Source organism: Thamnophis sirtalis, unplaced genomic scaffold, assembly GCF_051295495.1.
Source record: "Thamnophis sirtalis isolate CommonGarterSnake01/CBP01778 unplaced genomic scaffold, rThaSir2_p1.2 scaffold_9, whole genome shotgun sequence".
In the NCBI taxonomy this organism is placed as follows: Eukaryota; Metazoa; Chordata; class Lepidosauria; order Squamata; family Natricidae; genus Thamnophis; species Thamnophis sirtalis.
Window position 1 is genome coordinate 27,655,583 of NW_028261389.1, and position 20,559 is coordinate 27,676,141.

Below are 20,559 nucleotides of genomic sequence, written 5' to 3' on the forward strand. Positions count from 1 at the left end.
ACACGAGTCTATTTGGATGGGGAGCCCATGCCTTGGGCCGGGTGACGCAGGGTCGTTGGAGCGCCCAGGAATTCCGGAACAGCATCAACTGGCTAGAGCTTCGAGCAATCAGCCTAGCTCTCTGCGACTTTCGAGACCTGGTGTCGACCAACCACGTGTTGGTTCTCATGGACAATGTAGCTTCCAAGGTGCATGTCAACCGCCAGGGAGGCACCAGGTTCTGCGCCTTGATGCTGGAAGCAGAATGCTTTCACCATTGGGCGGAGACTCACCTATCACTTCGGGCAGAGCACATTTCCGGGCACAGCCAATGTACAGGCGGATTGGCTGAGCAGAACCACAGTAGACCAGACAGAGTGGCAATTCCATCAGACTCTATTCCAGGAATTGGCTCACCGCTTCGGCCGGCCCCAGGTGGACCTCTTTGCTCAACTGCACATTGCACACCTGTCGAGGTTCTTCACCAGATATTATGTTCCGGAAGCGGAAGGCATCGATGCCCTTTGCAGCCCCTGGCCAGAAGGTTTTTTATACGCCTTCCCACCTCTCCCACTCGTACTGCTGATCATCCAGAATATTCTGCTGGAGCAGGCGCAAGTTCTCCTGGTCGCGCCAATGTGGCCCAGACACCCTTGGTATGCCTGGTCCATCTTTCAATTTCCCAACCGTGGAGAATACCAGACGCCCGGATAATGCCCTTGCAAGGAGTTCTCATCCACCCGAACCCTCAGCTGTTACAATTAGCCGTGTGGCAGGTGAGCAGGCGATCCTGATGCATCAGCACTTCTCTAACAAGGTCATCGCCACGATCCAAGCTGCTCGCTGTTCGTCCACGACGCGAATTTATGAAGCCACCTGGCAGGCCTTTTGCAGGTGATGCCGGACAGTATCCGGAGACCCTTTTAAGTCTTCCATCCCACGGTTCTAAACTTTTTACAATCGGGTTTGGACAAAGGGCTAACGCCCAGCACCTTACGTAGACAGATTGCGGCATTATCGATGGTGGTGGGAGGCGCTCAGGGTCATTCCCTCGCTCGCCATCCGAGGGTCCGGTCCTTCTTAAAGGGCGCATCTAACCTTAAACTAACAGTAGTCCACCGTTACCCTACATGGGATTTACCCCAGTAATTAGAGCTCTCACAGCTGAGCCTTTCGAGCCCATTTGTACCATCAGTCTTAGATTGTTGACCCCCAAAACCATCTTTTTAGTGGCAATTACATCCGCTAGAAGAGTCTCGGAACTGGCGGCACTTTCAGTATGGGAGGATCTCTGTATATTCCATCAAGACAGAGTCATATTGTGATTGGACCCGGCATTCCTGCCAAAAGTTAACTCCTTGTTCCACAGGGTGCAAGAACTCATCCTTCCAGACTTTTGCCCCAATCCATCACACCCTCAGGAATGAAAGTGGCACCATCTCAATGTTCGCAGGGTGCTCCGTTGCTAAGTGAAGCGCATGGTGTCATTCAGATCAGAGGCACTCTTCATGTCTTTCCAGCCGGCATCCATGGGACAGAAGGTGTCCTCAAACACAATTGGACACTGGTTGAAAGCATGCATTGCCTTCGCATACGAATCCCAATCTCGATCGGCACCCAGGTGCATCACTCCTCATTCCACCAGGAGTGTGGCCACCATGGCAGCATGGGCAACGCAGGCCTCGGTGGAGGGCATATGTAGGGCAACGACCTGGTCATCACCGTCGCCCTTCATCCGTCATTACAAAGTGGACATGTATGCCTCGGCGGAGGCTTCCTTTGACGACGCGTCTTACAGAGGATTGTAGCATCATCCACAGCCCCTGACCAGCCTGCATCCCACCCCTGAAACTCATTGCTTTGGCATGTTCCATGCTTGGATTCTCCAAGCAGCACACAGGAAAACGACCGTTGACTTACCTGAACGGTCCTTCTATGTGCGCTGCGAGGGGAATCCAAACCCGCCCTTGGCTTCGGCTGGTCCGGGCACTGGCACTGTCTTCGTCTCACACACACTCATTGTGTTACCTACTTATTTTCTTGTCTGCTGATTCATTTGCTTCTCTTGGATCGGCTGAGCCTTCGTACAAAACTGAACTATCCCAGTCAAAGGAGGCGTGGTCAACAATTACGTAAGCTAATGGACAAAGTTAACCCATGCTTGGATTGTCTTCGCAGCGCACATAGAAGGACCGCTCAGGTAAGTCAACGGTTGTTCTTTAAAGATATACAGAGAAATGACTATGAAACGATAAAAACAACACAAAATTAATAGATTCCCTGGCATCTTTGCAAAAATTAATAAAGATATAAAGCTTTAAATTGCTTGTTGATAAGAAATTTAAATTTTCCTATATTACACAGTTGTATGATCTTCACATAAGTTAATGTGACCAAACCAAAAACATACAGTGTAAGCAGTGGTGGGTTCCGGATCCCGCCGCAACCAGTACGGTTGCAACAGGGCCCAGTGTCCTCCACATGAATGTGTGCGGTGCACACGTATGCGTCTTACCTTCCAGCAATGCCTCCACAATGCTCCAGCTGCTCGATGGAGCATCGTGCAGACGCTGTAGGCACCATGCATGTGTGCAGAAGGCAGAAGGCTTTAAAGGACAGGTAGGAAGTGCGGGCGGGCACTCTGGAGTACTGCTCCAGAATGGTACCCAGTGCTCCGGTACGCCCATACTAGGGCGTTCCGCCTGCAATCCACCACTGAGTGTAAGTGATACCAATTATCTTTTTGGACTTGTATAAATACTAATAATTTGTGTTCAGGAATACCACTGGCATATCCAACCTGGTATTATCTATCCTCTAATTTTATACCTCCAAACACATTGAAATGTATCACTCATATCTAACCAACAAATTGCAGAACTATCCCAAAACTTTGGTCCTTCTTGTTTAATTTGGTAAAGTTAGTGTAGCCTTCCTCAACCAGCTAGCTCTGACTTGCTGGATTTTTTCTTCCATAATTTTTTAAACATGACAGTATCTGGCTGTGAATTTTGGGAAATGTAGTTAATGAATAAGGAGGGCATCATATTGAGTCAGTGTGTGCCAGGAATCAAAGCAAAGTGTCAGCTTGATAATGGGATAATGGGGGAAAAAAAGATTTCTTATGTGCTCTGCTGAGACAGCGAAGAAAATGTATGAATGTCACTCATTCTATCTATCAAACAGATAGAAGATATAAATAAGAAATGAGTTTGAGTTATTTCCAGTTTGCTACACACAGCTCAATTGAAGTCATAGTAATCAATACATTGGAGGTAAAGGTGCAAAAAAGTGCAGACCTCTTAACCTATTTTTACCTTAAACAATATGAAAAATATATAAAATAGGAAACTTTACTAAACTAAGTGGGGCATAGTGCAAACAGAAGTGATACTCTTGTTAACATGCAAGAACATTCTCTCTTGAAATAAGCAGGTTGTCATTCAACAATGCCAGTTCTACCAAATACACTAATGACTATAATAACAGTGCACCTTGAAAACCTGGTATAAAAGTAACCAGGCTCAGCTATTCATTCTTAATGGCCTAGAGACATCACTCTTCTCAAATGCATAAGATTTCCCACATTAAAGTCTCATCTGTTCAGTCCCATCCAGGAAAGTAAACATTCATGTTCATAAAGATCTGCAAATTTGTGCAAGAACATGGTATGGATGAGATGTGGTCCTCATCTCGGACTGGTTAGGAATACTGGATGCTGGAGCTCTTCTGCAGATCTTTTGCCATGGTATTGTGGTTGTAACGCTTGTGAATTTTGAAATAATTGGTAGAAGCTAAAGTTCATCCTTGGTGCTTGTAAGATGCTGAAGCTGATGACTGGATATCTTTGTACTTTTCAGCAGTTGGTTGTGGGATTCCATAGTGCCACTCTCTTGTTCATCTTGAGACTTTATAGCTGCATGTTCAATCAGCTCTGCTGCTACTCTGTGATGCTGAAGCTTTTCACTTCCAACAAGCCCTTGCTTTTTCATGTACTCTTGTTGGCAGAAGGGAGGCAGCCTCAAATGTGTGAAGGCAAACAGAAAACAGGACTCTGTACAAACAGAGGGAAAAAGTGATCCTGCTTTATAGATTGTTATATCCAAGCATTGAAACAGAATAGCAGTAAGCACTAATAGCATTTTCACCCTCCAAGTAGACTATGGTTCTTAGTTTGTAATTGATTTCCTAACTCTAGCAAATATTCCTACATTATGTGAATAAGCAACAACCTGAGTTCATTTAAGCCTCTTTTATAAGGAAATATTGTTAGAGGCTAACCCACTCTGAGATATAATTATACACCATACTGGAAAAAAGAATTAAACAATGGATTGAGAAAAGTCTTCTGCTATAGCCTATTTAGCAGATTTTTTCAAAAGATTCAGAAGTTCGGCTTAAAAAAATCAGTAACACGTTTCTAATCCTAAGATTGTGAAGTATATGTTCAATGTTCACTGAAATCTCATCATACAAAGGGGGTCTGGGTAAATTTTGTTAAATACTTTGAAAGTAGAATCAGATTTTACATGGTATTTTGAGCCCATACTTCAAAAGGGCCCATTTGGGGAGGAAGTTTAAAGGGTACAATCAGTACCTTAAAACATTTCCAAGGCTTTAAGTGACCAGTTAAAACTGCCAAATTGTCTCTAAATGCAAAAAGACCCAGTTTTCAAGCTAATTTCATTTTTTAAGAAGGTTCTGGGGACACCCAAAAATGATACTGGTGGGTTACATGAAGCACCCCATAAATTGTACTTTTTGGACATGGACTTTGTTGTCTTCTAAATAGTTCTCTGACTTGCAGGTAGATTACAGAGTCTATGCTCACTGTAAACTATAGTAACTGTATTCATATATTGTAATAGGTCCACATCAAACCAAACATATGTAGCTTATTCAATTAGTATGTATTAATAGACAATGTACAGGCAAAAGTTAGCTCAACATGTTTGTGTTCTTGTCTCCCCAAGAGTTAAAACTAAGCAAAAACATCTATGTGCTTCCCTGTGCAGAGACATGAAGATCTTTGCACATTTAGTGTTGAAACTCTGGAGATGGATTTGTGAGTTTACAATCTCCCCATAATAGGTACTATGACTTTCTAGAGTCCTTGACTGAGAAGAGACATGCAAATATCTTTACTAGTATTTATGACATGTCTGAGAAAATCCATTTTGCTTTTAGCATGCTAATCCAGAGAATAAAGCTCTTGCCAGGAAATCCATGGAAGTCTAGTACTACAAAGCTCTTAAATCCAGTTTTAATATGCAGTTCTCAGTACAAATATTTTAGTTTTAAGTCCAAATTGTCCTTTTTAAATCTTGTGCTCATTTCAGGTAATCATAGATTCACTGGCAAGATCTCTGGTACTATTACCTTCCAAGGACTCCACAAAGATCAAGAGATTTTGATGAGGGATTATGTGTAAATAAGGATCTCGGCTGAAAGGAATTTAATGGTTACCTGGCCTATCTGCCTGCTTCCATTCCCTATGGATTCATCCCTAACTAGTTCCCAGAATACCTGCATAGAATCTGCGCAAGTCAGTTTCAAGGCAATTCTCCAGGAAACGTCTCAGTGGGAGGACATGTGCATTTGGTGCAGTCCAGTCAGTCAGGAAATCTTCCACAATGTGATGGATTGCGTCTGGGCGAGGCAAGGGCCAATCTGGTGGGCAAAGTCTCATTTCACGTTCTATTGGGAAGAGAGAGCGAGAGAATGCAAAGTAAAAGGCACGCAAAGTTAAAAATTGGGCAAAAAGCTAATTTGGGAGGCTGGGAGTTTTATTTCCTCTAGAGCAGGGGTAGTCAACCTTTTTATACCTACCACCCACTTTTGTATCTCTGTTAGTAGTAAAAATTTTCTAACCATCCACCGGTTCCACAGTAATGGTGATTTTATGAAAACCTAATGAAAATGTTTTTAAATAATGCTATGACATTTTTTAAAAAAGTCAATTAAATTTAAAAAAAGGATAGTGCTTCAATATCGGACAAAACCCCTACCACCCACCATGAAGCTAGAACGCCCACTAGTGGGCGGTAGGTACCAGGTTGACTACCACTGTTCTAGAGAGTCTTGGATTGCAGAAGTTTGCTTTACAAGTTAGCATTCAAAAAGAAAAGGACAATTAAAGAAAATAACAGAAGAGAATATTTGTAGCTCAGGGCTGAACTATGGAGTCCTTGTTGCTCTCTGAGTTTGGTTGTTTTCATGTACATGTTTCATTTCCTAATTAGGTAACATCATTGGTAATGTTACCTACCATATTTTTCAGAGTATAAGACGCACCTTTTTCCCTCAAAAAAGAGGCTGAAAAATTGGGTGTGTCTTATACACTGAATATAGCATTTTTTGCCTCCTGAAACCCCGCCCCTTTCACCAAAATGGCCACGCAGAGCCTGTAGAAGACTTTCAGAGAGCTCCTGGGGGCTGGGGAAGGCAGAAATGAGTGAAAAACAGGCTGTTTTTTTGCTCAATTTTGCCCCCACCCTCGGAGTACTCTCTAAGCCTCCTAAAGGCTATGCGTGCAATTTTTTGACAAAAACAAGCCCGTTTTCATGAAAAATGGGCTGTTTTTTGCTCATTTTTGGGTCCACCCCCAGGAATGCTCTGCAAGCCCCCTAAAGGTTATTAATGCCTTTTTTTGGGGGGGGTGGACCAGTTTTTGTGAAAAATGGGCCGTTTTTGAGAGGTTTGCAGAGTGCAAAAACTTTTTTAAAAAATTTGCCTCTTGGTGCATCTTATACTCTGAAAAATATGGTAATTGGGTAATGAAACATCTGCAAGTGAACAACCAAGCTCAGAGTAGCATGGACTCCACAAACAAGTTGTATTTTCCTAATGTGAGGCTGAAGACCTCTTTGCAAGCACGAGAGCCGAGGTGGCACAGTGATTAGGGTGCAGTACTGCAGGCCACTTCAGCTGACTGTTATCTGCAGTTTAGCGGTTCTAATCTCACCGGCTCAAGGTTGACTCAGCCTTCCATCCTTCCAAGGTGGGTGAAATGAGGACCCAGACTGTGGGGGCAATATGCTGACTCTGTAAACCGCTTAGAGAGGGCTGAAAGCCCTTTGAAGCGGTATATAAGTCTAACTGCTATTGCTATTGCTATAAGGTGTTTTTTTTTTGCCTTTTCAAAGGCAACAGGAAAACTAAAAATGACGGCAGATCATATCACTAGAAAAAACAGTATTTTGGTGCATGTTGAGTATGCTTACCTGCCCCCTCTCCCAGTGGGTTAAAACAGCATCCACATATTATTTAGATTCAATCATTCTTTCAGCCAAATTGTAATTTGTATAATCCATCCAGCTAGGAATAACAATAGCACTTAGACTTATATACCGCTTTACAGCCCTCTCTAAGTGGTTTACAGAGTCAGCATATTGCCCCCAACAATCTGGGTCCTCATTTTACCCATCTTGGAAGGATGGAAGGCTGAGTCAAACGTACCTTATGTATACAGTTGTCATGGTACTCACCAAACCACTTTATAATTGACAGAAGTCTATAAACAAGATATATACACATTAAAAACGTGTATAATTCTTTCCAAATAAAATTGCTCATTTACTGCTAGGGATGTAGTTTGAGCAAATATTTTTCCTTATAATTTGATGCTTTTTGTTTTTGCCTTGGAGATTGTGAGGACATGGACAAAGTGTATAAGGCCTATTCCGTTTACCTGACCCTTACTCCTCTTCACTGACTAAAATGTCTATATCCAATATTTAAAGGATCACATCAGTGCCTCATTATGAGAGGGATATACTCTCCATGTGTTCCCAAGTGCCCCTTTTTTGGGCTGGTAGTGGAATCACTAGTTTTTAAAGAGTAAATGATTGTCTTGAGACATGAAAGACCCTTGGACAAGTCTGGGGCAAAGGAAAATAATAGCTTGCAGGTCTTGAATTGATTTTTTACCAATCAAATGCTGTCCGAAAGAATAAACAGTAACAGCATGAGAAATTTCTTTCCTGAATACACATGTTATTTATATTGTGTTCTGCACTGGATGACAGGCCAACCACAATCAAAATTAACACATTAAAAACTATCAACAGTTAAAATATACATAACTCCCCTCCCCCCCAACGTGGTCAAAGGTGTCTCTGATCTGGTGCAGCCATTTTTGCTGGGTCTATCACTGCCTCCCTAATGCCTCCTGAATGCTAGTTATCCTATCTATCTAAACCAACTCCGGCACACTACCAAACTATCCAAACCATACTAAAATATGTCCAACTTTCTGACACTTTTAACATTATTTGAAACACTATCGTTAGTGGAGAAGGAATAAAAAATACATTGCTTACCAGTGGGAAGTTGCTTATAATAATAAATTACAGGATGCAGGAAGTTAGACTGCCAAGCGTGCTCTGGTTCTCCTACTGCACGGTTATAGTAGAAGACATCCTTGTCAGGGCCAGAGAAGTTCTTTCCATACTCCATCACAATGACAAAAAGTCCATCCTGCACCTTTCTTCCTGTGCGCCACTCCAGATCTTGTAGGACTCCAACTGGATACTCCTCCAGGTATTCAAATTTTGTAGCATTCCTAGGACCAATCAAAACAAATCCATTTCAAATACAACAAGGCAAATTGGCTAATACTGGTGTGCTCAGTTTAACTAACTGCAAATATTTTTAAAAAAATGGGATTGCATTTTTTACCATAACTAATTTAGCATTTGGAATTAATTTTAAATTCTGCTTTACTCCATGATTATCAAGCATTAGCTATGGTGGTACCCTTAGCTAAACTCTGTACTCCCAAGAGATCTGACTACTGTCAATTGTATCTTCACGACCTAAGGATTAGAGTATTGGAATATATATTATGAGGAACAGTTTGTAACGTACAGAAAAACCTTGATTATGCTCTTGCTTGAATTATCTTTAGTTCACTCCCTTAATTTTGAATTTGGCTGAGCAAAAATGTGTAACTAGAAAGAATCTCACTATATAAACAAACCTTTGCACTGATACATTCTTCTCAAAGGAATAGTTTTAGAGCAATCCTCTTTAGAATTAAGGAATGTTAATAATAAAAGAATCAAAGTAACATGGTTAACAACTAAAATTAAAGACCGTACTAAATACGAAATATAGTAATATACCAAATATAGTAAGGATTGGTGCTTTGGATCAATCATTTAATTCTCCAATCTACCTTACAGGATTGTTATGGGTAGAATCTATTATTGGGGGAATAGAAAACTACTTGTATGGATTTCTTTTTTCTGCTACGCGGGTCTTGTGCCTCTCAGGATCTGCTTTCCAGATCTCCTTTTACAGCAGAGGTCCCCAACCCCTGGGCCGTAGCTCCCTACCGGGCTGTGGGGCCTATTTGGAACTGAGCTATGCGAGAGGTAGGCCAGTGCGCACATGCGTGAGTTCTATTCACATGAGCTGCGAGCTGGGTGCACGCAGCTCCACTCATGCAAGTGGCAGGCCAATGTGCGTGCAGTTCCATTGCTCACGCGGCCTGGTTCCCCTCCCTCTCCGCTCAGCGGGGCCACCAAGCCACAAAGGTTGGTGACTGCTGCTTTAGAGCAAGCTTGGAGGACTCATAGTATCATGAAAGTAGCGGAAAAGGGAAAGGAAGAAAAGAATGAGTTCCTTTCTTGGTTATGCTTGGCAGAAGTTCTACTCATAGGAATTAACCAATTCCATTCACTGATTCTAAAGGAGAAAACCCCGAGTATCATTACTCACTCACTCTTTCAGCAAAATGATGTCTGCCAACACGCTAAACATCTGATAGAGCCCAGATGCCTCATTCACCCGCTTGACAATAGCATTTGTTAACTGCACTACAGGATAGTTGGAGGCTGGCCAGGGCACTTTGTGGTGACGGACTTCTAGTAAGCGATGAACTGCACGGGCTGCATAATGGGGGAAGAACAAAACAGGCAGATATTATCATTTAATATTACATGCTAAGAGAACTGCCCTAATAATAAGACTACTGAAATATGCAACAAGTGAGTTTTGGGTTGCAGCCAAAAAGCTTACAACTATTTGGCATAGTTTCACACTATAGCAGCCAGAAGAAAAACATGGATTAATGCTGTTACTACATTATTCTTTGACTGTCCCACTGTCTTGAAAGTACAAATTCAGATTTTTGAGTGTTTATTGGCTTTCACATCTGATAGATTTAGTAATATCACAACCACTGTTGGGGAGTCATTCTAAAAACTGATGGATGCCAGAAACTGTAGCTTAAAATTACCTGGAGAACCACAAATATTTTCTGATGGATATAGAAAATACTTTTCTTTGTAGAAATAATGAGAAAGATCAGAGAAAATTTGATACAGTGGGGTAGCTGTTGTAAATGTATTACCTGAATGTTATTTTTCCTTTCCTACCCATTTTCTCTTACGGCATATTGAAATTGTAATTTAAATATTTTTATAATACATAAAAAAGCATTCGGCAGTGTAATGCTTATATGTTGCATAATCAATTGGCTTTTAAAGCTGAATTTTTAGTTGTGTTCTTCACTTGCATTTGCTATTTTCATCATTGGGTACAATAGAAAACGTATTGCTGAAAAAACACAGTATGTTATTTCTGTTGATAAATGGAATAATTTGCTTAAAAGAAAAAAAAAGATATGGGCCTCAAATGCCAGAACATCATCACTGCTGAGCTTGTTCACATTCACTTTCTCCCCATGTCCAAAACTCACCGGTGTATCGGAAGCCATGAATAAAACCACCAGCAGATTTCCTAAAATCCACCGAGTGGCTTGCAGTTCCGAGAAGAAAGAGACCTCGAGTAGCTTTGGCTTCATAGCTGGCCTTGATCAAAGGATACTTCTTCTTACTGCCTTTGCCACGCATCAAACCAACAGACCTGGGGGTGGGGGTGGGGGTGGAGAAAGAAACGCATGGAGAATAGTCTGGCTGACTACACAGATTTTAATAAAAGGGGCAGTGTATGAGCTTTGATCTTGAGACTATATACATGTTAAAAGGCTCAGGAAATATCCCTTTCCCAACAAAACTTTTCCTCGGCATAAGGCAATTATCTTAAAGTATGTTTAAGACAGATAATATCAACAGTGTTACTGTGGGCATCCTTATGCCTGAGCTCAGGGGTGAAATCAACTTACCTTCGCTACTGGTTCGCAAATGTGAGCATGCGCCACCTCCCTGCATGCACAGGACTTTCCGCGCATGCACAGAGCATCAAAAACGGGACGTGATGACGTCCCGGTGGGTGGACAGAGCCTCCCACCACCACCACTACCGGTTCATCCAAACTGGATAGAACAGGCTGAATTGCATCACTGCCTGAGCTGCAGCTTCTTTACAAGTAGTCCTTGACCTATAACCACAATTAGGGCCAAAATCTCAGTCAGTGAGCAAAGTGGTTGTTAAGCGAGATGCCCATATGACTGCTTCTTTCAATGACTGCAGTGCTGGCACTCCTGGTTATGGTTGTTAAGTGATCTCTTAGGTTGTAAGTAGACTGTATTCCCTGCCAAAATTCACGCAGGATTTTCAGCACCCAAGTGAAGAGATGCGAGTTCAGCCTGCACGAGGCTCCTAGGACATCCCCCACTTGCCTGAGGCAGCCCCCACTCCTTACTTTACCCTGCTGTCCTGTCACTCAGCTTTCAGCTCCCTCTTATTTCTGGGGGCTGGCTGAAAGAGCTGCCTGCCAAAGGAGGGGCTCTGGAGAGCTACAGTTTAATTTCTTGACAACCAGACATATAAGCATATCCATACATTACTTCCTTGAAATTAAACAGAATTATGATACAATTATATTTAGATAAGTGCACCCTAACTGCAGAGCTACTGACTTTTTAAAAAGAGAGCAAAGCAAGTTTCATATGTGACACAATAGTCTTGTTCTATTTAAATCATTAAAGCAATAATGAAAATCAATTAATTGTTATCTTAGTTTAGACTGAATTAAACAACCAAATGGTGGCATGAAAAAGAAATAGAAGAACATCTTACTGCTCATGGAGTCTCAGAAGGATAAAAGACAATGTCATGGTAATAGGCAATAAGCACTTTAGTCAAATCTCCAAACCATTTTACTATGGAACTACATTTGCAAATGTGAAATAGATCATTATAAAGTACTGCAAATATTACATTTAATAAAAGATGGGAAAGCATTTTGCATGACATTTTGTTTGACTCGAGGCTCAGAAAATTCCACCCATGCCACATACCTATCTATACATATCAACCCTCCCAAACAATTTTATTCCTCTGTCACGTTAGAACCAATCCCATCTTACTTGTTGAATATGGAAAAGTCAAACTTCCAACCCAGGCAGCGAATGGCACGGTCATAAGGTGCACGAGTGGCAAAGTTATCTAGTTCATCCTGTGGAAGAGTGACAGATTCTGGGTCACTGCTATTGCTGTTTTCCAAGTAGAACCGAAGGGTGATGTGCAGCTTTCCTTTTCTGTCTTTGATGAGAACTAAGTCTTCTAGATCACCCTCTATAAGTCCATCCAAAGACTTCAACTGGTATGTATCTAAGAGCCCATTGTTAATTGCTCTAAGGAAGAAAGAAAGAAAAAACAATAGGTGGGATGTAAATTTTACATGCCATATTTATAAACATGGCTGCCACTCATTGTAGCAATTCTAGATTAAATATAGAAGCTCTCTGGCTAGGTATGAAGCAACGTCCTGTGTTGCTACTATGTTCTACTTTGGTTTTAGTATTTTGATGCAGAAAATACTATTTTTGTTTTATTACAAATTATTATATTTTCTTTTGTAAATATACTAGGAAGAGGATTAACAAATACAAACAGAATAACTTGTGGAACACCAGAAAGAGTAAGTGAGGGAGCAGGCTTTGTTTTATTTATTTTTTATTGGAAGGGTCTAAAATCACTTGTTATAATCAAAAAAATTACTTCCTGAATGTACTCACACTAAAAGGTTGTGAATGGCCATCTTTCTGCAGGGTAGGGGCTAGAGTGAAGATGGGTAGATTCTAGTCTTTCTTTAGAAGCTATCTGGGTGACTTTAAAACCTTCTTTCTCAGTCATAAACATGGAGGTTGAAAAACATAGTCTACCAACCCACATTGGATCAACGTGATAGATTTATGGTCCATAATATTAAATGAAGAGGGCTTCATCATGTAGCAGACTGGTTTGAGATCATCAACATAATCTGAAATCCACAAAATGCCAACTTTATGTCTTAGCGAAATCAAGCATATCTCACTTACGGGTCTATACTTGCTCACAACATGCTTCTTTCACAAATATTCCATGTCCTATTCCTTGAAGACCAAAGATAAAAGGCCCACTCTATAACAAACAGCAGTGACCAAAATGCTTCTACCTGGTTCTTCAAAGAGTTGCTGACCTATTTACTCTAAGCAGCTAAGAGAGGGACAGGCATAAAAAGGGAGATGGGGCTTGGAATGATTGCTGTATATGGACTGATTGCTAGAGAAAAAGTGGGCAAAATGGGCTATTTGGCCAGTGGTGGGTTGCCATTTTTTTTACTACCGGTTTGGGCGCGCTCCTGCGCATGTCTGACACTTCTGCGCATGCGCAGAACCATCCAGGTGGAGCCTCCCGCTGCCACTACTACCAGTCAGCCGATCCGGGCCAAACCAGGAGCAACCCACCTGTTGACATATGGCAGTCTAAGCTATTAGTCTACATAACACTCCCCACAATTATCTCAGGTTGGCCTGGCTGTTCTTCTGAAATAATGTTACCTTCTACTCAAGCCAGGATAGAGAGGGAGAGTTAATCTCTGTTTACCGGACCAACCAAGAAGATGTGCCTAATTGCAGGGTTTTTTTTTCAAAATGGCAGAAAACTCATTATTCCAATGTATCTTGAGAGATAAATTCTGAAAAGCATAGTCCTTCCAGAAAATTCCTGATTTCTCTCCTTAACAACTTTTCCTTCAGCATCGTCAAAGGCGTAGGAATCAGTTATTCTTGATATGATGCAAACCAAAAAGCATATTTAATTTAGAAAATGTAGTTATTATTTGAAAGGAAAATAAAGTTGAGTACAATTGAAAGCATATCTTGGACTTCATGAAAGATTTTAATGAATAGAGAATAATAATAAGTACGATTCTGTTGCTGGAGAAGTTAATAGGAAGAGGAGCTCTAAGTGGGTGTATTACAGACACAACTGGAAGCAATTCTAGCAAGGAAAAAATCAGAAGAGCAGAAGACAATGATATGGCTGCACAAAAGACTTACTAAGAGCCAGAAGCAAGAGAAACTACTGTATATGGAGATGGAATGAGGGGCAAATTGCTAAAGAATGGCAATTATACAACAGTTCAGATTATAGAAATATTAGAAAGGCTTGAATTTAAAATGAATCAAGCTTGATTTAATAAACCAAACGAAAGCATTGCCTCAAATATGTTTAACTTAAATGGAGAGAAAAGAATTGATATAATGGAAAAGCTGGCAAAATATTAGTAAGCTACAATGAAAAAGCAAAACAATTTGATTTCTAATTTGGTTTCTCTATCAAGAGGGTATGTGTTCCACCAGGCAATTATAAAAAGCACAATAAAGAAGCAGCATTAAGACCAATCAAAACAAGATGGGGAATCTACTTTTCTCTTAATTAGTTTAATTATGTGAGGCCAGATTAATTGAAATTTAGGGTAATAAAGATACTTGAAAATACTATAATGCTTTTTGGAAAGAATTTGTCTTGCTAGACTAAATTTATTTTGTGATCTTTCTTAATATGATAGAGAAATACTGTAGACATGTATCACACAATATTTTGGTTTGGCAGAATATTTGGTAGAATGCCTCAGGATATTCTGATTAGGAACCTAATTAAAACAGCGATGCATCACATCACCTTGAAATGAACATACAGCTATTTCAAAATTCTTATTCAAAGTGTGCTAATCAATAATTTACTGTTAAACTGGAGGAAGAGACCAAGTGGAGGGCAACAAGATTCAAACCTGGGTCCTGAACTCTTTAACATTTTTATTTGGAATTTGGATGAAACACATTTAAAAATATGTATCTTTCATCTCTGAATATATGCAACGGTTCATACGAATATGAAGTCTTACCTCAGATCTCCAACGTAATGAGTAGCCCAAGAAAGACGAACTCGAGATCGGCCTACCATATGCACAAAATTGGTGACACCCAGAATGTTCTCTGCTGTTTCAAAGGCAGAATTTCCCCGACCCAAGATCAATACAGACTGTCCAACAAAATCTTTTGGATTGATTGACACAGATTCGTAACCTTCAACATATTCTGAACCTGGAAAGTTCACCTCGTGAGGAACCCACATACCTGTGGCCACCAAAAGAACACTAAAATAGAGAACAAACATTTTGATTAGGGTCACTTTATATGTCAAAATATCTTTCTCTAATACTATTTACATGCTTCACAAAATCACCAATCTCAGCAATAAAGTTGTGCACAAAAAACTATGATTTGTAAAGAGAGAAATCCAAAACCACCAAAATTAGCTCTCAGGTAGTTTAGAGTGGGGTAGCCATTTTTACTTATCAATTTAGTGGGAGAGAAAAAGCAAAAGATCATAACTATAGAAATTACTAGAAACAGGCTGAAAAGAGCATTTTCATACTGCAGTATATTTTAATGAAGTAAAAAATCTATGTTGAGACTACTAAAAGAGTTTGATTAGAAAACAGCTACTATATTTTCCACTGTCTACTTCTAAAAACATTTGATGTGATTATACTGAAAGTTTTGTTACTACAATGACAAACAGGACAAACAAAACCAGAAAGATGCCAAAACAGGCAACACATGATCCCGCATGTTTGAAGCACCTTTAATTAGTAGAAAAGATAAAGAGTTCAGTTACAGGTACAAGAAAAGGGAAAAATTTGCTCAGAGGAATAATACAAGACTTTACAAAATTATAAACTATACAGAAAAAGGAAATAACCTTTCTCAATTATGTCACCTACTTAACAGATTTATATGCTTCCCTCTCTCAGTAATCATTTAAAGTCTCACTATAGACAAGTCGATAACTCTTGATAATCAAATCTACAAAGTGGCACAAAGTGTCCTACTGAGGAACTCAGTGCACAGGATGGACTGAACCGGAGCAAACAGATCTAACTGTCATTTGAAGCTAAGCCATGCAATGCTTCATATACTACAGCAAGGACTTTGAATTATGTCCCACAAGCAATCAGTGCACTATTTCAACATGAGGATAATGTGGAATCTCCTGGATTGCTCACCATGCCTGTTGCTGCATTTCAGACCAGCTAGACTTTCTGGAATATCTTAGAATAAATCAACCAGCTCACATCTCACTGACAGATTTGACACCTCCAGCAGTGTGTCCATATATTCCCAATGGACGTCTGTAGGGAAAGTTATGTTGGTGAGTGAAGGAATGGGGGAGTGTTTAGGTACCCAGCTATATCTGAAAGAGTCTTTCTGAAATATGCACTGGCATCTAAATTATCTTCAGTCCCCAAAAGATGGTTTATGCATGCACGATACTAATAATCAAGAACACCTGTATTTTTACTATGGAAGCATCCATGAAGTATGACATTTTTTATTACCCAGATGAAGTTTTTTCTCTCTTACCTGCATTTGTAATTCTTAGCATTTTGGTCTCTGAGGATGAAGTAATGACCATTCCAAGCCTTGGGATCTTTTTCCAGCATCACAAGTACAATGGATGTGTTATACTGCACATGGAGAGCTAGTTTGGAAGCAAAATCAGCCAGATAATGCACCATAGTATCAGCATCAGGGAAGAAATCCTGAGAGTAGTGTCGAAAAAGCAGTTGGTTACTGTGGCTAAGCAATGAGTTCCAATCATGACGAAGGTTGAATTCACCGTTTGATTTGCCAGTGTAACGTTTATTGATGCTGATCAATTTTCGATGACGGGGATACAAGGTAAAAAAGTGCCCTGGTGTATTTCTACGTTCAAAGACAACGTAATTCCGACCTGCATGTTGAAGGAAATAGGCCATTTGCAAGCCTGAAGGGCCAGCCCCAATAATACAATAGTCATGGTAGAGAAAGTCATTAGACCACGAAGAGGCTACAGACAAGGCAAATATAAGCAGAAGTTCTTGCACACATTTCAGAAACGATAGCACCATGTTGCTGGTAAGGTGGCTAACTTTGTTCAAGGCACTTTTGAGAACTGACAAGGCAAGAAAAAGAAACAAACATTCACTGAGATTTTTCACACATAACATTAGACCATGGTTTACTTATATACAGGTTACAAAATATTTATTCAGTGCATATACTGCTTTTCTACTTGCCTAGCTGGATTATTGTGCAACAGTAAGCAATGTACCAGGGCTGCCAAATTAGAAGGAACAATTTAGCAAGTTGTGCCAACCCAAACAAACCACATGCTATGGCTTAGTGCTTAGTGCTATGTGTGAATCCAGACAGTGTCTATTCTCTCCCCATCCCTCAATCTCTGACGTTTAACCACAAAGTCTTACTCAATTTCATTCCAAGACAGTGGAAAAGGATAACTAAACATCTCTTTTAAAGACTGTATTGTCTTCAAGATCATTGCCTAACTGGAATACAAGACAAAACTGGATTGCTCTGGGCCATTGTGGCAAGCTCACATACGGTCTGTGCAGCCATTCCTCAGGTTCCTGTAAGCACATCTCCTATAATAGTAGATTGTTGGGAGGATAAACACGCAAAGGGAGTTATCCATGTCAGCATTGAGATAGAAACAAAACAATTCAGGCAAAAACAGTATGAATAGCAATCCCCTTTAACAGAAATCAGCAAGTTAATACAAATGACTATTAACATTCCAGATTGCTCATATAAAGTCAGATTACTGGCCTGAACTAAATTTTACCTACTTGCACACTCTAGCAGCTCTCCAAAGTTCTTTGACAAAAACCATTATTCACTGGCAGCATCTTGACGAGACAATGGGTAGAATAGAGTCAATCGCCCTTGAACTTTGTGAGAAAAGAGGACATTATTAACTACAGAAAAGGCTGCCCAGCCACCCTGATGTCTGAATCCAACCTTTGATTACATCGGAACCTTACTGAACTTCATTTTCGTGGCACGACAAAACCGTGGTCCACTAAAGCGCGCCCAATTAAAGCGCGTCGCTGACGTCATCAGCAGCGCGACAACAGCGACCGCTGAGAAAAAAGGGCGCTTTAAAAAGCGCTTTGAAAGCAAGCCGATTCACCTTAAGGTAAGGGTTAGGTTTGGGGTTAGGGTTAGGTTAAGAGTTAGGGTTAGGTTCAGCGTTAGGGTTAGGTTTAGGGTTAGCGTTAGGTTTAGGGTTAGGTTAAGGGTTAGGTTAAGGGTTAGGTTTCGGGGGGTTAGGTTTAGGTGTTAATTTTAGCTTTAGCGCTCACAGCGTGCTTTTTTCGTCACGCTGTGATGACGTCAGGTACGCGGTTTCGTCGAGCGTGCTTTAGTCGACCGCGGTTTTGTGGTGGAACCCTTCATTTTATTCCTATAAATGCTCAAGCATGAATAGAACAAAAATTAACAATATAGACTTAGTACAAGCATAACAACGCGACAAAACTTTTACTGTCTTAATCAAGGAATTCCTAGAAAAGGTTTGGATTCAATTATTTAGTCAGGAAAAAATGGCTTTTCTGGAAAAAAAATCCTCTTCATTTTCATTATGTAGTCAATAAGAAACAGAAGCAAAATTTTTAATTTGGTAGTGGTGGATGAGGGGGAGCAACTTTTTATTTAGTAGTCCTATGCTAATCATATCATCAGAGGAAAAACATCCATATATAAGATCAAGTAATATCTTCGTTAAAAGCTGGAGCACAAATTAACTCCTGGTTAATATTTGCACACACCACCTTGTTAGTATTTTGTCAACAAAATGGAAATGGGTGGTCTTGTCTTCTTCCAAGACAGGTTTAAAAAAAAAAAAAAAAGTCTGAGGTTTTGGCTCTGGGATTTCCTGCAGATCTCCCTTTCAAGTCCTAAGCAGGCTGTTTAATTTTTTTCCAAGATTAGCCAAGTGCTGCCACCTGCTGTGATAATTTCTTTACTAGGACTAACCCAAAACATGTAGAAGCCTTCAAGTTCTCTCTAGAACTCTTCGGGGAGGTTTTGATGAATAGAAAACCCTGTATATCCATCATTTAGCTTGGCCTAATTACAGCATTACCCAGCTAATGAGTTTGAATTATTTTCCCCATAGACCAAACAGCTTCTCAGAAAAAGAGACGCTGGGCGTGTGAAGAAAAGGCAGTAAGAGATGCGATTCCAGCAATTAACTGAACCTACCTCGACCTGGTGTCTTCCAACAGCCTTATGGAAATCGTTGTTTTAACATGTTTGCAAGCCATCTAGGAGGAAGGGAGGGGGTGAAAAGGAGCCCAAGCAATGCCTGATCAACCCAACACGTGCAAGCCCTTCGGATTCCGACAGCGTAGAAACAACGCCGTGCGTCTTGTGGACTTCAGCTGCGAACCATCATAGCACTCAAAAGGAAAGAGGACGCGACCGGCAGCCCGCGAGATGTGCGGACATGACTGAGGTTTCCGTTGGCAGCGGAGCCGCTGTTTAAGGCTCAGACACTAGTGGATACATGCAGCAAGGGGCGTCAGGCCAGCGTCGTTGAGGCCACGGACCTCCGGATCCTCCAAGGCAGAGGCAGCACCCGGGGCTCCAGCAGCTCGCTTTGCGCGCCTCCTAAGCGGAGCAGCTCAGCCACAGCCTCCAGGCAGCGCGAGTCCACATCACGTGACGCCCGTGATCCCAGCAGACGCCAGGCCCTCCTCTGCCTCATTGGAGTCTTACCCCCCTCCCCCGGCCCTCCGTCATGTGGTCCCGCGGAAATGGCGAGCTTCGTTCTGTTTCAAAGAAGCGGGCGCCAAAATGTCCGTCTCTCAGAGTCCAAGGGGCGTAGGAGCGTGGAAAGCTTCCTTCTAGAATGCAAATCACAAAATGCAGGATGAAATACGAAAAGGTGTGAATTTAACACGCGTGGGTCAAGGGATTAGATGCGGATAGAGGAAATTAGGAGCTAAATACAGTAGCACCCACCCTTAAAAATCCTGAGCAAAACGTCATCCCAAAAACTATTCGCCCGCCTGGATTGTTTGCGAAGTAACTTAACTGCAAATTAGCCGTCTGCAAATTGTGGGTCTGAAGCAGGGGTGAAATTCAGCCGGTTCTGGAGAACCAGTAGCAGAAACTTTGAGTAGTTCGGAGAACCAGCAAATACCACCTCTGGCTCCCCCCCCTCCCCGGTGGGGTGGGAATGGAGATTTTGCAACATCCTTCCCTTGGAGTGAGAAGGGAATGGGGATATTGCACTCTCCTTCCCTTGCCATGCCCACCAAGCTACACCCACAGAACCAGTAGTAAAGAAATGTGAATTTTACCACTGGTCTGAAGCCTTGGTTTGTCTTATAATTTGGCCCGCGACCTATTTTCGGTATGAAACACTGAAGGCGAGGAATTTAAGGGCCAACGTTGAGGGCAGACAGATCGCAGGTTTGCCGAATCTAACCTGAATTTTGCTTTGTTACTACCTCCCCCGCTTACCGGTGATACACATGGTTGAATTGGGTTGA

The 20,559-nt window shown here is 41.3% G+C and overlaps 1 protein-coding gene across 1 annotated transcript; it reads right to left on the bottom strand.

Moving 5' to 3' along the window:
- Nucleotides 1–1,917: 1,917 nt before the first annotated feature.
- FOXRED2 (FAD dependent oxidoreductase domain containing 2) lies at nt 1,918–19,736 on the bottom strand. The gene is made up of 9 exons (XM_087723143.1): nt 19,265–19,736; nt 16,583–17,153; nt 15,061–15,312; nt 12,257–12,523; nt 10,685–10,851; nt 9,707–9,872; nt 8,301–8,542; nt 5,506–5,676; nt 1,918–4,033 (listed from the first exon to the last, which is right to left on the bottom strand). Exons 2-9 carry the CDS (start codon nt 17,107–17,109, stop codon nt 3,774–3,776), a joined length of 2,052 nt encoding a protein of 683 aa, XP_087579269.1. The 5' UTR covers nt 17,110–17,153; nt 19,265–19,736; the 3' UTR covers nt 1,918–3,773.
- Nucleotides 19,737–20,559: the final 823 nt, after the last annotated feature.

Bases quoted from the DNA above. Each gene is read 5' to 3' on its own strand.
- FOXRED2 (XM_087723143.1), bottom strand. From the start codon at position 17,109: ATGGTGCTATCGTTTCTGAAATGTGTGCAAGAACTTCTGCTTATATTT. The intron at 12,524-15,060 runs GTAAGACTTCAT...TTTCTTCCTTAG, and splicing joins CATTACGTTGGAGATCTGAG to AGCAATTAACAATGGGCTCT. The intron at 5,677-8,300 runs GTAAGCAATGTA...TCTTCCCAATAG, and splicing joins TTATAAGCAACTTCCCACTG to AACGTGAAATGAGACTTTGC.